This window comes from Apis florea, unplaced genomic scaffold (assembly GCF_048593485.1).
Source record: "Apis florea isolate Af1SG1 unplaced genomic scaffold, ASM4859348v1 contig_3193_pilon, whole genome shotgun sequence".
NCBI lineage: Eukaryota > Metazoa > Arthropoda > Insecta > Hymenoptera > Apidae > Apis > Apis florea.
Genome location: NW_028256721.1, coordinates 339,429 through 358,071, shown reverse-complemented (window position 1 = coordinate 358,071; position 18,643 = coordinate 339,429). Strand labels below are relative to the sequence as shown.

Genomic DNA, 18,643 nt, shown 5'->3' with positions numbered 1-18,643 from the left:
TAAATATCGCATTATGATGAGTCATAAAAAAAAGAAACGCTTTTCTTTTGTATGCGTCACTATGTTCTCAAAACCACGCGAATATTGTCGACATACACGATAAATTCACAATATAATAACCATGAATAATATATATATTTATATATATATGTATACACGATATCCAATTTTAATTTATTAATTGCAAATATTTCGACAAGCCAAAAAGAAATTTGGATAAATATATATATTCTGTTATCAAAAGTGCACTTACAAACAATCCTTTTCCGAATTGTACATTAAATAAATAAAAAAAGACGAATACCAAATTTTCAATAATGACCATCTTAAAAAAATATATATAAAAAAAGAGAGGACCAAGCGTAATACGTAATATCGAAGAGCCAAGTGTTTACCACGCACAGAACAGTAGAAGATGATAACGAGTTCGAAGCCTCGATAATACATAAAAAGGGGAAGGGGAAAAGACGCGGTATGACGACCCCTGAGGTCGAGCATCTCGCCATTCTTCGTTTGTCAGTTTACTCAGCTGAACTTAATTATCATTGACAGAAGGGGCACGAGAGCGGTGTGCTTGCTTCCGTGGAAATCGCGCGGAACATACGACGGGGAATAAGGAAGGAGATGAGCTCGAGGAAACCGAGAAGGGACTCGGACGTCCTGTTGTCCAAGTTCGGTCACAAGGAGTTGCTGTTCAAGTTCCTCGTAATCGGTGATTATGGAGTCGGTGCGTCCAGGCCGTTTTAAAAATATTTGAAAAATCTGCCGGGGGTCTGCACGGTTTTCGACTCGTTAGTATCATTATATTCAAATACGTATATTGTGAACAGTTAGGATAGGATTATATCCTCCGGTTTTCAAAGTGTTTGTTTGATCATCGTGATTTATTGTCATCGTGGATATTATTGCCAATCGATTCGCTCGAACATTTGTTATTATGGCAATGATATATCGTGCGTTGAGGACGATTCTCACGATTCTCTGTAAATTATTGGGTGTTAGAACTTCGATCGAGACGTTTCGAAGAAAGTTTCTTTGAATAAGATTAGTAAGAGAAATCGGTGTATTCATTGCGCAATTTATTCTTGGTGTAGATTCACGCATGTATCACGAGTAATTTTTCTTTTTTCTTTAATATGATAATAAGAAAAATGGGATGTATAAATATTTGGAAATTATCATTTGTTCATTCATAAAATATATCGGGATTATGTAGAAAGTGTTAATACGTTCCGAGTGAGTGGTTTTTGGAGTGAGTTGATTTTAAACACGTAAAAATGAGTATAAGAATTGGTAAAATAAAAAAAAATATCGATCGAGGTTTATTAATGAAGTTATTAAATATTTTTATTCAATACGAGGTGAGGAGAGATAGAACGAGACTTTTTTTTATCTTGCAATTTTGAAGGCAGACTTAATTGATATTAATTTTTAATTGATATGTAATGAGTAATAACACGCATGGATTAATGGATTTTGAAAATTGATTATTTTATTATCATAAATAATAATGTAATTATATTATATTATATTATATTGTTATATTATTATTATTTATAACAAAGAATAATAATTTCTTTTTATTATTGTTTCAGGAAAGACAGCATTGGTTAGAAGATACACAGAAGGTAAGAAAATTATATATAATATATTATACTTAAAAAAGTGAGAAATAAGAGATATTTCGTTCAAAACATCGTATTAAAGACGAGATTACGTCGCGAGATATCGTAATTGCGAATGTAAAGATAATTAATTTTTTATTCTTACAATATATTAAAAAATTAACAATTGTTCTACACCTCGCGTAACATTACGTAATATCCATAATATCCACAATAATGTAATTTTACTTTATCATTTGTTCTTCTCTCAAAATATTTTGAAAAATATATATCTTTAAAAAAAAAAGAAAAAGCGAGCCACAATTTTAAACATCATAATGCCATCGTGTAAAATTCCATTGAAGAATGAAACGTTACGTTTTGAGAATTGCTTCTCAATTTAAACCAGATGATCCCTAATTTTTTATTCATTTATGTACGTAAATAGCAGCATAAGTAATTAAGTATTACTTATATGAAAGTTGCTATATCCACGTAATACTACTCGTCTGCAATCGATAACCTTTTTCATTTTTACTCTTGACCTAATTTGTTAATTGTTGCTTTAATTAAACGTAAAAGAAATACAAAAGAACAATGATACACGTTCGATAATATAAGGAGAGTTAACGATGTTTATTATTTGCTTCTTCTCTGATATTCTATAAATAAACGTTTCAGATTATTATTGAGGTATTTATGGATTTTAAAAGGAATAAAAAAATCTTTTCATCTTTTTGCATTTGTTTTTAACTGGTAACATGTTATAAATGATTTATTGAATTATCATATAATAATACAATTCAATTATATTATCCATAATGTGAAAACAACGGACGTCCCCGCAAATCTCCTCACAGTAATTTTATTGGATCTGATCAATTTTTTTCTCTTCTTGCAGGGAAGTTTACGTCGAATTACAAGATTACCATAGGAGCCGATTTCGCAATAAAAACGCTCGACTGGGACCCTCTTACTAAAATAAATTTACAATTGTGGTACTGTCCTTATTTATTCTGCAATATTCTGTTCAATAAATTGTTGAAATGTAGGATTTATTAAAATATTTAATATCCAATATTTTCATTCAACTTACGTTGCTTAACAAATAAATCTCAATCGACATTTTTCATATTTATTTTAGCTCTTCAAAGAGCTGTTCCTTAAATATAATTCACAGCATTTCATTATATAATTTCTTAATAGTCTTTTTTTTAATAATGTTTGATATAATTTTCCTCTACCTTTAATAAATTTTGCTTTAATAAGGAAAATGTTCAATATTTTCAAAAAATCTTTATTATCGAACTTTTAAGCTATTTTCTCTAGATTTTGTGTATATATATGTATATATAATAATAATTTCGGAATAAAATTTATAATATAATAAAATCAAACATTAAATGTAGTTTTATGGCACTATTTTTATACGACGCATCTTTATTTCATTAATTAATTTTTCGTTTTTTTCAGGGATGTCGCCGGTCACGAAAGATTTGGATATATGACCAGAGTTTATTATAAATATGCGTAAGTATCGCAGCGACCAAGATTAAGTTATGTAAAATTGCAGTAAAACGCATTATTGTTACAAATTGATAGTTTCGGCACGTAATTTTCAGAGTGGCCGCAGCTTTGGTTTTCGATATTTCGCGAATAGCCACGTTCCAATCGATCAAGAAATGGCTGTGCGATTTAAGGGAAAAAGTCACACTTCCGGATGGTTCGAATATACCGGTAGTTCTCTTAGCGAACAAATGCGACATTCCTTGCCCCGTGGTACCGACCGAACAAATTGCCAGGTTTTGCAAAGAGAATAACATTGGCGCTTGGTATGTAACTTCTGCGAAAGAAAATACAAATGTTGGTAAGTATGTATGTAATATTTATTATTGTTAATGGAGAAAATTAAATAACTCTTATAAAAATCGAATAATTTTAATCTCAATATAAATTTTCCAAGAAAGTTTATAAATAAGAATCATTGTTCTCAATTTTTACATAATTTTTATTTTTTATCATTCAATGCAATTATCTATTTTCGCGCTAATTCATTTTCCATTTCTGTTCGCAGATGTGGCGATGCGTTATCTTGTGGAGAACGTGCTCAAAACTAAAATTGACGGAGGAATTCGTGATTCCGTCCGGCTGCGAGACAAACCTACGATCCGAGAAAAGAGCGGATGTTGCAAGTAATCATTTTTCTTTGCGATTTTCAATTAAAAATTCGTGCCATTTATTATGCGACAATATTATTTTCACAATATTCGAAAGAAATTACTTTTTAATGTGATTTTTTTTAATTAATTTAATCTGCGATGCGTATTTTTTATAATATATTTAGAATTAGTCGTATAATTTGTATATCTTAACATGTACATGTTTTACAAATACTGTACTGTTATAAATACTGTACAACGATATGAATATTTTTAATTTGCAAAGAAATTTAGAATATATTTATTTTTAGAATTCTAGAACAGATATTCGCTATTCTTTAACGATTCGAGGTTTTTATACATTTAATAATTGTAAGAAATTCTAAAGACGTTTGTCAATACATTGGATTTTACGAATAATTTTTAATAGATATTTTCCAAAGAAAAATTATATTCTGTTATTTTATTTTCGAATGAATAATATAGAGAATTATTTAAATTCATAAAGAAATTTATTTACTTTGTACCTTGATAATTTTTTATATCATATATAAATTAATACCAAAGAAAATACTGAATAAATATAAAATAAATTTATAACGTTTTAAACTACGAATCTATCTTTAGAATTTATATTTTTTATACAGTGGTAATAAAAATTAATTATGTCATTTTTATGTACACGCATATAACCTTTGGCAAAAATGTAACACTTGTATTCAAGTGTGTGTTAAAAATTAAATATACATGATTTTCGTAATTATATTTCATAATATCTAATTTATCGGTCGACAAATAACTTATTTTATCATTTATTATACAATATTTTTATTAATCCAGATAAATCTAATAACAGCTCAACTGTTTTTTCTTCTTTACTTTGTTAACTATCTGGATTAATTATACTGTTCTCAAGTTTTCCTTATTTACATTCATATTTTCTTCTTTTAATACAATCATTATCTTTTTTTATGGCATTTTTTATATTTCTTATAAAATATATATCTTCTAATAAAATATATATTTCATAATACGTCGAATTCACATCAATAGTGAATATAAAATCAATTAAAAAGTTTAAAATACGTACAGCGAATAATTAAAGAAATAAAATCTAAATATCTAAATGAGTATCTTACTTTAGGTATTTTATATACTTTGCATATTACACGTCCTCCTCCACATTTTGTACATTTAAATTTCTCATAGATGTACAAATATGAACAGTATCCTATGATGTATATTCTTAATGGACTATCTTCATCAGTTTTGTCTCCTCCATCCATTTTGCAAGTTATATAAAACATTCTAAATACTGGCTTTTATCTTCAGGAGTCGATTAATGTCTTTTATACATTTCTCTCCCTCTTCGAAAACAGTCTATTAAAATTACGGTTACTCTTCGAAACGAGAATTTCTTACAGGATTCATGGCGATTGAGACTGTGGATACCATCGTTTTGCTGAAATCTTTCGAATAATCTGAAAAAGAAAACAATACGGACGGAGATCAATTCGTAGTTCTGGTTCTCCTTCGAACGCGTACTTTAACGATTGACGTGTCACACAGCAAGGAAGCAGGAAGCTGTTAATGAAGAAAACCAATGACAGAAGATGATTCATATTCTATAGTTAGCTCGGTTGTAGAATTTTTGAATACATTTTTCTCCTGTAATTTGAAAATCTTGAATATCAAATGAAATTTTCTATTTTCCTTTTTTAACATAATAATAACGTTATTTAATAAAAATATCCCCCTCCCCCCCTGATCTTTTTTCCGATTAATAAAATTTTCTATTAATTAATTAATTTTCCGCTTTATCAAAAAAAAAAAAATAATAATAATAATATAAGAAATCTGTTGTACAGTAACATCATCGTTATCGATGAGATGCAGATATAAGCAGATACAAGGACGACAAAGAAAAAGGCCTGGAACATGCCCGCGGAACGAATCGCATTCTTAGAAAGCAGCGAATTTGTGCCCTTGACTTACGAAGAGAGCGAGGTGTGGTCGCTTAGCTCGCGTTTGGTCAGAGCTTGGTGAGCGTTACCACGCGACGGTGCTCGAAGTTACCTTGGCCGTAGTCCTGCTGGTGATGATGACCCGGTGCGCTGCTTCCGTAGGGTGAAAGGCTCGCCCTTATCCGCGAACATCCTATCACGCCCGCGTACGCTTGCCTGTATTGTTTGTTCATGATCACGTAAATAATCGGGTTCACGCAGGAGGCGAAGTAGAGCAACAGGTAACCCAAAACGTGAAATTCTGAGAGAGAGAGAAAATAATATAAATAAAATAAATATTATAACGTTTCTTTCAATTTTCTTTAGAACAGTAATATAAATAATGCGCTTGATTATACCTGGATATTTAACTTCGACGTCGGCAACTTTAACAATGGTAATTGGCAAGTAACAAGCAACGAAGCTGAGAAAAATGGCTAGCACCATTTTCGTGATTCGCCACTCGCTGCGTCTCTGTTTGATCTCCCTGGTATCCCTTCCGGGCGTATGAGGGGATTTTATCGTTGGAGTCGCGTGTTTTCGCATTCTTATCTCGGATCTAGTGAAATCAGGAGGAAGTACAAGATTTGAAAATATGATTTACTCTTATATATTTTTGATCGATTATTCTTAGATTGTGTGAACACGAGACGGAAGATATTACGATATTATGTGTCGTGTAATATTCACCTGTGGACCACCCAGAATATTTTAGTATAGCATCCGACAATGATCAGGCAGGGTATTACAAAACCTACCACGAAAAGGAACGTTTTCGATGTGTGACCTCTGCTATCCCTTACGATCGAACAAGTTTCTAAATTCGAATCGTAATCGAATCTGCCTGCAATGTGAAACGAAAATAGGCTTTTAGTAAGAAAGATGGAATTATGGGTAAAATTGTTTTTTCTCAATTGTCGAACTTTTTTAAATTTTAAATGAGAGTATTTTGGATGGAAATCGAACTTTTTTATTTTTCTAAATGGTGAGCATTCTGTCTATTTAATTTAAAAAAAGAATCACTTATATGTTATATTATGTCTCATGTATTGTATCTTACCCCAAATTCCTAACAGAGTGGGTAATTGCATTCCGTAAGAGAAAATCCAACAGAATACAATCATGAAAGCAATCCAATACTTTTTGTAAACTTTGCTGTACAAGCCATTGTGAGCTATCATAATATATCTAAAATAAGAGAAAAATTTTGAAATTTGTATAATATATAAAGTAATCCATAAGTAATCAATAGCAAAGATTCGATTGACGAATCAATTTTTCTGTCATCAAAAAATGATTCAATTGAATTTATTATTTATTAATTTAATAAAATATGAAAAAAAAATAACAAGAAGAACACATTGATATTTTAATAGTGTTATAATATTAGATACAAAGAATACAATTTAACTAACTGATCCCAACTAATAAGACCAATGTTGTGTATCAGTGGACTATTTTAGAACTAATAAAATGCTAAAGAAAGAACCAAGAAGAATAAAGAAGACGATTTGTTTGTAGAACCATGATTATTGCTTTTTTGAACGGATGATTGAAGAGAACTTGTGTATAGGGTGTGCCAGAATCATATGATACAACGAAACAGAAGATTACTCTACATGTGAAAATAAACTAAAAATTACAAATAAAATTTTTTCGTTTGAAGTTATTTGAAATTATTCGTTTGCACATTTATAAGAACGAGGTAAGGACGAGATTTAATTTTTTACATTATTAAGAATATCTCGAAGAAGCACAATTATGAAAAGAAAATGTAAATTGTAATAAAGATATGATCCATACCTGTTGATAGTGATAGCTGCAACGGAGAGAAGGCTTACGCCAACGTTTCCATATCTCAAGAAAGGTACAAGGACGCAGAAGAATCGTACGTCTGCCCAACTCGCATCTACGAATCTGATGGAGTCAAAAGGCAATACGAGAAGGCAAAATACGAAATCTGCTACACAGAGACTGGAATAGAATCAAAATTTTTATTTGATATGATCGTACGTATATGAAAATAATAATATCATGGATACATAATTATAGATGGAGAAAAATGAAGCAGATAATAATATTTTATTCTAATAAAAATTAAGTTTCGTATAAAAGAGATTAGAATCTTTTTTTAACGTAATGATGATTATCGATTTTTTTTTATTTGATGTAATAAGTTTTTTCTTATTACAGATAGAGGATAAAATATAGAAATAATTTTATGTTTTATTATTGTGTACCTTATAATAAAAGCCGCTGCAACATTGCGAACTTTGGGATATTTGCACAATGCAATGATTGTTAACAAATTACCAGTAAGGCCAGTGATCATAATTAATATTGCAATTACAGCTGCAAATGTTCTCAGCGGTTTGGAAAATCTGTGAATAAATATAATATCTTGTTTTAATAAATTTGATGATTTATTCAATTATATTTTATAGATTATACATATATTATAATTATAATTGATATGAATTATATGATATATCTTATTAATTATTTATTATTATTATTCTTGAACATATTAAAGAATAAATAAATAAATCTGTAAGTAAAAATTACATTATATGAATTGATAAAAAGAAATTGAATAAATTTCATGATTGTTTATTAATTGTTTTTAAGATTTTATTGATAAAAGTTACCTTGATATCTCGCCATCGATTATTGCGCTTTCTGTTCTATTTTCAGAACGTAACAACCACGCGAAATTGTCCATTTCGAAAATTTTCACTTTGTTTCAAGTGAAAGATTTATTAGATTTTGATCACGTCCGAGGCCTAAAACAAATAATAATAAAAAAAAAAAAATGAGACGTTCTTATGAAAAAGAAATCTAATTTAAATTGATTTTATGAAAATAATTTTACTTATCTTAGAATTAATATTTTTACGAAATGAAAAATATATATGTTTTTTAATAAATTTGTTATACAATAATAATGGAAAAAATAAATTTTTTTTCGAATAACGAAGGAAATATATTCGTGCCAAATAATTTTCTTTATGATTTTTTATGCGCTATTATAAACGCAGAACATGAATTCCCACGAAGAGGAAACCGCGACCTAAACTTTTGGCGTGATCTGCAATGCATGACGTAAAGCGGAAATCACGATGCTGCTTTGAAACAATTTCCTGAACCGAATCAGAATCAAAATCTGTTCGATAAAACGATTTAATTCGATTTCGATCTATTTACGCAACTATTGCGTAATAGGAAATTTGATAAACGGTTGCTTCGTGGAAAATTATGAGAAATCATCAATTTTGAAGAATAAAAATTTACCACGAAATAATTTTAAAATGTAATTTTTTTAAAATGTACATCTACAAAGTATCAAACATTAAGTATCGATATTTCTAGTAATATAATATAAGTATATAAGTAAGATATAAAATAGATTTTTTTAATAATATGATTCATTGACAATTAATAAATTTAAAGATCTCCCTCCCTCTCTCTCTCTCTCTCTCTCTCTCTCTCTCTCTCTTTTTAAATGTATATATTTGTCAAGATACACCTTGTGTACAGTCTAGAGTGACTGGCACAATATTTAGATATATGGTAGGTCATGCGATATCGATAAAGAAACCATGGACTGGTTCAGACTTCGCTGGATTTAGTAAACTAGGGTCAAGCTGCGGTGCATTAACCTCGATTGAGCTTAATTAAGAGAAATTAACGGACACCCGGTACTAGGCGCCCTTCGTAACAAAAAACTCGTCAAAACTGATGGCGGACATGGGAACCAACAACGGATAATATCGCCTCGTTGTTCTATCTTGCCTTTTCACGACTAAACCTTTTGTCCAACTTCTTTTTTACGATACAGATAATTTTTTCAACAGCATGCCTCTTTCGAAATAATTTCGAACGAGTAAAATCGTTTTATTTTATTTTGCACTGTGCATAAAATTTTTAATTAACGAAACGTATAAAATATATTTTACAGAGAAAACTGCAATCTTCTCTGATATTGTAAGAAATTTGTAGTTAGTTCGTTAGAATTATTTATTTGAAAATATTTAAAATTACTAATTTCACAAATTGGTAGGCAAAAATATCGATGGAAATATATTTATTAAGTCAAGCATTTATTTATCCAACACGAAACACGAACATTTTTGTACGCCAACTTTTCTGTTCGTTTCCGTCCTTTAGAATCAACCCTCGAAAGAAACTCACGAATACATTAACACCCTATTACATCAGTTCGATAACATATTATAATTCGAAGAACAAAGGAATAAATTTGTATTCGTTAAACTCGTATGCACAAATCTTCGTATATTCCATCGTGTCGTAAGGAGGAAATCGCTTCTTTTTCAGCTCCATCTATTTCTATCTCACCGATGCGTTCAACTCGAGCTACCGGCTGTAAGTAGTGGTGTAAAATGATGTACGTATTTCTCGTATTTCACCGGTACACCTTGACGCGTGACAAAACCGCGGCAAAGACGTCACGTTGTCTTCCATAGAATCGGCGGTGAACCGGCTGACGTCACCAAATGATTTCCAAGTTAATCACGCGGCGAATGGCAATGAATGAGTCAACTTGACTCACGGTGAAAGTGTCTAAGGACCCGACGAGTCGCGGGACGATCGGCACGCGTGCTGCGCTCATGCAAATCGGCTGATTATCTTGTTTATTGCCGATGTACTTTTACTCCGGGGCGATGACTGCTTCCATTCATGGGAAGACTGGATTTCGGGATGAATAATGCGTCTGGTGTGAATAAGATACGATACATGATTTGTTAAATGATTGTTTTCGAGTACATCTCGATCAATAATCGATAAAAAAGTTTGTTCGTCATGATGAAGCTATATTGTTCCTTAACTAAGATTTATCTCAAAATGTTTTATATATATAGATGCTTAATAATTAAAATACTATTATAAAGATAATTGGATATGTATGTTTTTATCCAGATAGAAAGTAATATTAATTTTAATAAAAGTCAATTGACAACTCAGTTTGTTAGTGAAATAAAATAGCAAAATCTTGTGTTATGGTTAAGATATCAAAAAAATTGGACGAGAATTATGCAACGTTTGACATAGTTAGACACGGTTTGATGAATTGGAAAGAAATCAATAAGAAATATAAGAGTAAGATTCAAAAGGGATTAGGAATAGAAATAGGGACGGGGGAATAGTTAAACTCAAAGATTTTAGGAAAAACATACACAGTGACTCAGGCTTCGTAGGGCAAAGAACGCGTTTCTCTTGTTTTAAGGATAGGAAGAAAAAATATTCACAGCGTGTTATAATATGAAAATAAAAAGAGATGGAAACCGTAAGAATTACAAAAGAGGAAAAATAATCAGGAAGGATAATGTGATTAAACACGTTCTAAGAAATAAATTCAAAGTCAGAGGTAAACACTTGGCTCGTGGTAAAAGAAACCGGAGAAGGAAACAATTGTGATACGTTATTGAGACAGTGATCGTATTCTTAGTTGTGTATTAATACTGTTAAAGCACTGGTACAGAACGCAAATTGAAATTTACAGGCGCTCGTATTTCGAGAGCAACACGTGAATGCTCCGTACGTGCATCCAGTTCAGGGAAAGCTCACCCACGCGAAAGAAACCAGGTAAACAATTACGTTTTTAATATCACGACAAGTTTTTAATGTCGATATCCTAAACTCTTACAATTACAAATTAGAGAGATGTAATTTTCAAACGAATCATTTAGATATTTCGATAATATTTAAATAATTGATCTCAAGTTTTTGAAAGATAGCGAATGTGTGTAATCATCTTCAAATTCAATTATCAATTGAATCAATTTATGGTTTTATCTTCGTACTTTATCAAAAGTAAAGAAAAGAATCAATTATATTTCAGAAATTCAAACTGTGATAAGTTACATGTAATAAGAATGTTACATAACGCGTTATATCAACTATTATAGATACAAGCTAATTACAAATGTATCTTACAAATTAGAAAGATAATAATTTATTAAAAATATAAACATCTAGTAAATGTTTCATTTATGAATGTAACTCAATCAATTTACATCATATTTTTACAATATTTTTTTTATATGTAAAATAAAATGTTAATGAATATCTATACGCTATATCAGTTTATAATTTATCATTTCGCCAAACTTGATAGCGATGATGCAAAAGTGCAAGGGGTTAATATATCGAAACAATAAGAACAAGGTTGGAAAATGGAACAGATGCTCATTGCAATTGAGGATTCATGCTAGTTTCCAAGAATTCTAGATTGCCTTTAATTGAACATTATCGCTGTTAAGTGGCGATGTTGGTTAAAATTTTTCGCATCGATAATTACTATGAGCGAAATGCTTTCTAAACGAGAGATGCAAATGTGTCTAATGTGCTTTCGAAAACATTATAAATATTTCATAGTGGGGTTTGTTAAACACAAGCAAAACAGACTTATGCAAATCAACGGATGGACAATAAATTTGAAGAAGTTGAACATAATTTCTCCATCGTTTCGAATAACAATGATTGGTAAAGCAATTGAACAGCAGTTAAAAATTTTCATATTTTTTTAAATTTAAAATTAAATTTTCAAAATTGAACGATGAATCTAATTAATTCTAGGAAGATGAGAAACAATGACGAAAGAAGAATATTAAAAAGAATCCTGAAGAATTTCATAACTGCAATTATTAAATCACAATGCAACAATGGATATCGATTGAGCAATAATAACAAAACAAATATCGTGTCAACGCACGATACACCTCAATGGAATAAGTTCGAAGCTACGATCGAGTCGTGACACATTCGAAACCCGCCCACAGCACACCACGTGCTATACCACGTCGTCTGTAGCTACACAGCCGCGATTAGGGAGACGGTGACAAAGAAATGGCACGAAAAAGGAGGAGAAAGATACATTGGCAACATGCGTATCGCGCATTGTAGTGGCCTTTTTTTCATTTCAAAAAGGTTGGTAAGGCTGTAAGGAAGCCCATGCGTCCGTTTTTTTGCCTCGATCTTGGCATTGGTCCTCAAAATGACGCACATGTCTCGGGACCGATTGCCGTTCGCTTCGTCAACAACTCTCTTCGCCAACTATCGCTTCTCACGTCAACTTGCTCGAACGACACTTGAACGACACTTGAAAATTGCACTCGACCGTCATTCTCATATTTTTCTCGATAAAAATACAAGGGGGGAAGTTATGGGATCGACGAGGATGCAAAAAAAAAAAAAATGAGAGAGAAAAACACGCGAGTTTCGATTCTGACTCACCGCATTAATTCCTTTCACGAATCATCCGTCATAGCTAGTGATTGACATTCGAAAAATACATCAAGAAAATCGTCGATTCCTCTTGCATCTCGAGCAATACAATGTTGAAAAGAAAGTACTGTTTCACCCAGTTTTATCCAGAGAAATTCACCAATTAATAATGTAATATCAACGCAATAAGATCAATCACTTATAATCAAGATATTTTTCTTTGCTCACTTATATGTATATATATTTTTTTCTTTTTTACTATATATCAAATTAACACGATGGCTAGTACGAAACGTTACTTGGAGGGATAGTTTGTGGTTTCTAGGAATGTGTGACACATCTCTATCGATAGAGATCCAGAGAACGAGAAATCGATTGTCACGATAACTGAAAGCGACGGAGCGACGTACGTACAATCGGCCTGTTCGTCACCGTTACCGCGGATAGACTGCTTACCATGGTAGATACGGGCCCAAAGAAGTTGAGAGGAGTGAGAAAGAGAGAGAAAGAGGGAGGGGAGGGGGGGGGGGGGAGGATCGGACTTAGGCGAATGACGACAAGCATAAATGCAGGCTGCGTGTTGACATGTAATGTAATCATATATGAGGAAAGAAAAAAATCCAATGTTTCTTTTTTTTGTTTTTTTTGTTTTTCTTTTTTATTTTCTAGAGAAAATATCTCTAATATATTTTTAAGTATTTTTATTTCTAATGGGGAAAAGTATAATTTTTTTTTTTTTTAAGAAAGAAACTTTAAATTGTCCAGTTTAAAATTTTATTACAGAATAAAACTGGATTTTCAAAGGATTATCGATAAGTGATGTTTCGAAATTTCGTTAATATATATTATTTTTGTTAGATGATTGAAATAAAAAATACATATTTAAAAAACCAATGATGTAACTATTAAAATAAAATTTTCTTCCTGAGGAGATTCAAAATAAGAGCTCTTTTTACATCAAAGAATTAAATCAAAAATATAATTAACTTTATAAATTGTTGTAAAAAAACGTTGTTAATTTAAAATCGACGATACTCCTTTTACTTTCTTCTAATAAACGAGTTTTTCTCCAAAACCCGCATCCGGATACCAGGAACCAAGGACACATTAATTCGTCGAGATATCGAAAGATCGATCGTATCCATACGAATTTTTATCGATTAAAATTTTCGCGATTTTGTGTACGATCGATCATTTGAATTTGTTACGGTTTAACGTGGTCGACACACGTAAAATTAAACCGATTTAGGTCGATGTTTTTATTTCAGAAAGGGGACTGAACGAGCGGTCCCTTGACAATAAATCGTCAAACGTTTGCTTTTTATTAGAGATGGGGGTGTAACTCTAAAGCTTAATCTGGGGCAATATGTACTCGCTCCCAACGAGTAGTAATACGAACGACAACACTTTAACGATGATAGTATCTACTTCAATCCGATCGCACTCTGAACGATCATCGATCTGAATCACAGTTTCTGCGAACGTCATATTCGAGGAAACGTGTCGTTTAACGGGAAAGTAATATCTGCTTTCTAATTTGTGGAATGAAAATAAATTCTTTACGAGTTATTTGCTTTAACGCGATAATTAAGTTGGATCAAAAATTCTTTTTAACGTAACGACTATATATTATTCTTATAGTAATACTAATAAAACTTGTCGAGGTTTTATTATTACTTATTTGTGCATAATCGCGTTGCGATTAACTCGTCATTTTACCAATCTCATTAAGACCTTGCTTAAAAATTACTTGCAACGTAACCATCCTCCACCCAAGCTAACACGTATAACACCATATTTTCGTTTCAGATCGAATTAAATCGACCCTCTCCTGAAAATCACTTGTCGTCACACATACGGGACACTTTCGCTTTAATTGATTAATTACATTTACCCGATCGAGCGCCCTCCTCGCCAAGGAGGAGGAGGAAGAAAAAAAGAAATAAAAGGAGAGGAGAACGGTGACACTTCCGATCTTATTAGGGGCGCGGTACCTCCTCTTCCGTTGCGGACTCGCTCGAAGACCCAACCGCTTTTTATCCCCCTTTCCACGATGCTACCACCACTAGCCCCGGTAAACGAAATGTAATTATTTTTAAAAAGGATGTAGGGACCGTGTGTGTATGCGCGCGTCGTGTTTTCAAGCGGATGGAACGCGTGCGTTCAAATAAAGCGTAGGTGCTTTAAAAGTAAGCATCGGGGATACGGAGATGCGCGACGTTTCTATAAATCATTCCTCGCACGATGTACACCTACATCGAGAAGCTTTCGTGCGGATAAAGATTGCGTGATTTGTAATGTTGGGCCGGGCCGGAAGTCTCCTTGGAAAAAGAGGGATTTACGCGGAATTTTAAGAAGACCGCACCGCGTGCCTTTTCTCCTTTTCCTTGGAACGAACGATTTTACGTAATTTTATTTGAATATTTATTTTTAACTTTACTTTTTAATTTTCTTAATTTTTTCAATTTTTTCTTTTTCTTTTTCTTAAGCAAAGGGATAAAGGAGAAAGACTTATGATCTTTTTTCTTTTTTTATAATTTAGAAAATTTATTACTTTTCTAATTTTTATCGGAATTTCTTTTATCCTCAAATCTTTTTAAAGATTAAACTTTTCTAGATTATTAAAAGATACAAGCGAAATCAACTTCACATCAACTTCGAAGCGATAATTCTTTCACGGTTCATCGTATATACAAGTTGGTTCTTGTAAACCAGACGATCTAAGCAAGACTTTTATAACGACTATTACATTTTACAAGTAAACTAATAAAGCTTTGCATTAAGCTACGAAAATGAAAGAAATTTTTGCTTAAATCTATGAATAATTTGTGATAGCATAATTGCGATTGCCGAGACTCGTAATGTATCTTGTTAAGAATCGACGCCTCCACGTTGTGGCACGTTAAACGTCGTTTGTCCAACGAGTTCACTGATTTCACTGTTGATGTCTTACCGCCCTCGGATTTGTTAACAGCTCGAGATTGAAAGAGACCGGTGTAATTCGCGAAGAAATCTTGTTAAATAGATTTTATTTATATTACCGATTGTAATCTCTACTATCTTTCATTCTACCGGTTTATCTTTAAATAATTAAATAATTAAATGATTAGAAAGAGACATGAAGTGAGCGTATGAAGTAACAGTAAATAAGTTTACATTTACATTATTTGAAAGAATATTTTTTATAAACAGATTATTGCATCGAAAGATTGATTATACGATGTAATTTTCATTTTCAACACCGTTATAATAATCTATCTATCGAACAAATTATTATATGTTCTCCAATGCGTTTCTTTCAAAGTTTTGCTCTCAAATGGATACCTAAATATTTTCATAAAAAAAGAAAGAGAGAGAGAGAGAGAGAGAGAGAGAGAGAGAGAGAGAGAAGAGAAAGAATCGAAGTGTTTTAAACGATTTTGCCAATTCTATTGTCGATGGAAACAAAATATTGAGCACGCTTCAGTATTAAATGTCGATCATTCATCAAGCGTAGTTCACTTTGCGTATACACTTCATCGCGTAAACTTACGAGATTCTCTCGAAACTCGCTAAAATAGAATTTCACGTGGTGGAATAGATGTTCCTCTTGTTCGTGAAGGACACTAACCTCACGCCTGCGCTTTATTACGATCCAGAAAGCTCATCTGTGGAAGCAAATTCGATGATCCAGTTAACCGGTTAGTCGCTTTCCGAATTCCGCAATAGATACGGATTTCTATCACGATTTTTATTTTCCGGTGAAAAATAATTTCCAGTGGAATTTTAATCGTGAAAATTTGTGTATTAAATTTTTCGATATCGAATCTCTTTAACTCCTCGTCGTTTTTATGATACACATAATTCTGTTTTTACACGTTAGGAATCGTTTATATATTTATTTTCCTTTCTCAAAAAAAATCATTGAAATGTAACGTACTATACAGTGATGAATCAGTGAAAGACTTATTTAAAAAAATAATTCGTGTTTTAAATATTTGTTATACATTTTTATTGATAAAAAAAAAAAAAGTGGAAAATTCAGTTGAAAGTAAGAAACGTGAGAAAATGAAATTCCATTGATAAAGACGGAATTTAAGTGAAATTAATAAGTGAGAGATAAGATGATGATAAAATAAAGAAGGAAAAGAAGTTTATTAAAATGTAATTCGTTATAAAAATGTCTTCTTTTGTTCGTGGCAAATAAATGATTCGTATCAATGAATCTCAGAACCAATGACATCGTCAACTTCCTACGAAGGTAAGCTCTCTTCCTGTTAGTTCTAGGTAAGGATTCGTGTGAAAGGAAGGATTGTGCTGATGATAACAGCGCGCGTTAAAACAGCTGACAAAACACGAATTCGTTGGTTCGTTTATCGTGAAATTTTGTAACATTACGCCGAATTATAAGTAAGAAATTATAATTTTCATTCGTGGTTGAATGATTGAATGATATGAAAAAATATATATACTATAAATCCATTATTATTATTTCTTATTATTTAATTAAAAATTAAGTTATATCAAATTCTTATATTTCATATTATATTTTTTCTATATTATTATATTATTATATTTATATTATTAATTATATTATATTATATTATTCTATATTATTATATATTATATTCTATATTATTTAAGGACAGTAAAAAAAAAAAAAAAAGAACGCGATAAAATCACATTAATTATTTACGATAATTAAATTGGAAAGAATAGTTGTACATCGATTGTCTCTTATTAAACGTAGTTTCTTCGAAATCTGCACGAAAATTTTGAAGACATTCTCTCTTGAACTCTGCGATCCCTTAAGAACACAAATTGAACAGAAGGTAAAATCAGACTGTAAAGTTTACTCTTAGGTTGAAAGAGTTTACCGTTTCGTGTGGCGAAAATAGATTTCTCTTCGATACTCAATGTGGAGAAGAACAAACGAAAGAACTTTGTTGTACTTTTTCGGAAATTAAGAAAAAAAAAAAATCATGTCAAAAAAAAAAGAAAGTGAATAAATATTGATCAAAGAAAAGAAAGAAAGAGCATTTTTCTAGATGAAATTAAAGATGATTTTAATTCACGTATTATAAATAGCGTAAAATCATTCTTAAATACAATGATTAAATATTTCGATAACACAAGTAAATTTTATAAACGAATTACAATATATAATTACGACTCGATTGTTTCACGTAAAATTGTGTGAAATTATAAACGTGTATCAATTGTGTGAACATAGTTGAGTAATAAAACTACTTAAAGATATGCGAATTAAGTGGGCGTGTCGTGAACAAATAGGCATGTTTCGCAAATAATGTACTGTATCGGATTTCACATCCTGTATACACATGCACATATTCGATCTTGTCACCGTAGGGAGCGGCTTTGCTTTTGCTAATTATACTATCACTTATCAATTGCTATTAAAAATACAGGGTGTTAAATATATTCGTCGGGTGTTCCTTTAATTATAGAGAACCAAACAAACACAAAAATTGATGGTTGACACTTGTTTATTATTGTTTTCGTTAAATGAAGCGAGATGGCGGTGTGACACAGATATTTCTATTTCCATTTTACTCTTCTTTTTATATAACAATTTCTCAATTTTTATTTTCGCCTCTAAAAGATTTATTCCACAAACAATTAACATCCTATA

General features: G+C 31.3%; 2 protein-coding genes and 1 long non-coding RNA gene across 5 annotated transcripts; 2 read left to right on the top strand and 1 right to left on the bottom strand.

Annotated features, from left to right (window-relative positions):
• Positions 1 to 447: 447 nt before the first annotated feature.
• On the top strand, positions 448 to 4,528 carry LOC105734828 (ras-related protein Rab-38-like). 2 transcript variants are annotated; one of them, XM_012483560.3, is made up of 6 exons: positions 448 to 727; positions 1,596 to 1,628; positions 2,506 to 2,602; positions 3,078 to 3,134; positions 3,227 to 3,471; positions 3,679 to 4,528. In XM_012483560.3, the coding sequence occupies exons 1-6, from the start codon at positions 625 to 627 to the stop codon at positions 3,798 to 3,800; spliced, it is 657 nt and encodes a 218-aa protein (XP_012339014.2). In that variant the 5' UTR covers positions 448 to 624; the 3' UTR covers positions 3,801 to 4,528. The 2 variants fall into 2 exon arrangements, with proteins under 2 accessions (XP_012339014.2, XP_086766643.1); XM_086910517.1 differs by having other exon boundaries at positions 502 to 712.
• Positions 3,529 to 13,470, bottom strand: moody (G-protein coupled receptor moody). 2 transcript variants are annotated; one of them, XM_003691598.4, is made up of 9 exons: positions 13,021 to 13,470; positions 8,415 to 8,549; positions 8,007 to 8,147; positions 7,570 to 7,740; positions 6,827 to 6,954; positions 6,457 to 6,610; positions 6,126 to 6,325; positions 5,840 to 6,028; positions 3,529 to 5,244 (listed from the first exon to the last, which is right to left on the bottom strand). In XM_003691598.4, exons 2-9 carry the CDS (start codon positions 8,486 to 8,488, stop codon positions 5,159 to 5,161), a joined length of 1,143 nt encoding a protein of 380 aa, XP_003691646.1. In that variant the 5' UTR covers positions 8,489 to 8,549; positions 13,021 to 13,470; the 3' UTR covers positions 3,529 to 5,158. The 2 variants fall into 2 exon arrangements, with proteins under 2 accessions (XP_003691646.1, XP_012339071.1); XM_012483617.3 differs by having other exon boundaries at positions 5,759 to 6,028; positions 13,021 to 13,461.
• On the top strand, positions 6,950 to 8,383 carry LOC147657304 (uncharacterized). Its single transcript, XR_015292678.1, has 3 exons — positions 6,950 to 7,471; positions 7,580 to 7,775; positions 7,960 to 8,383. It is a non-coding gene; the product is annotated as an uncharacterized LOC147657304 (long non-coding RNA).
• Positions 13,471 to 18,643: the final 5,173 nt, after the last annotated feature.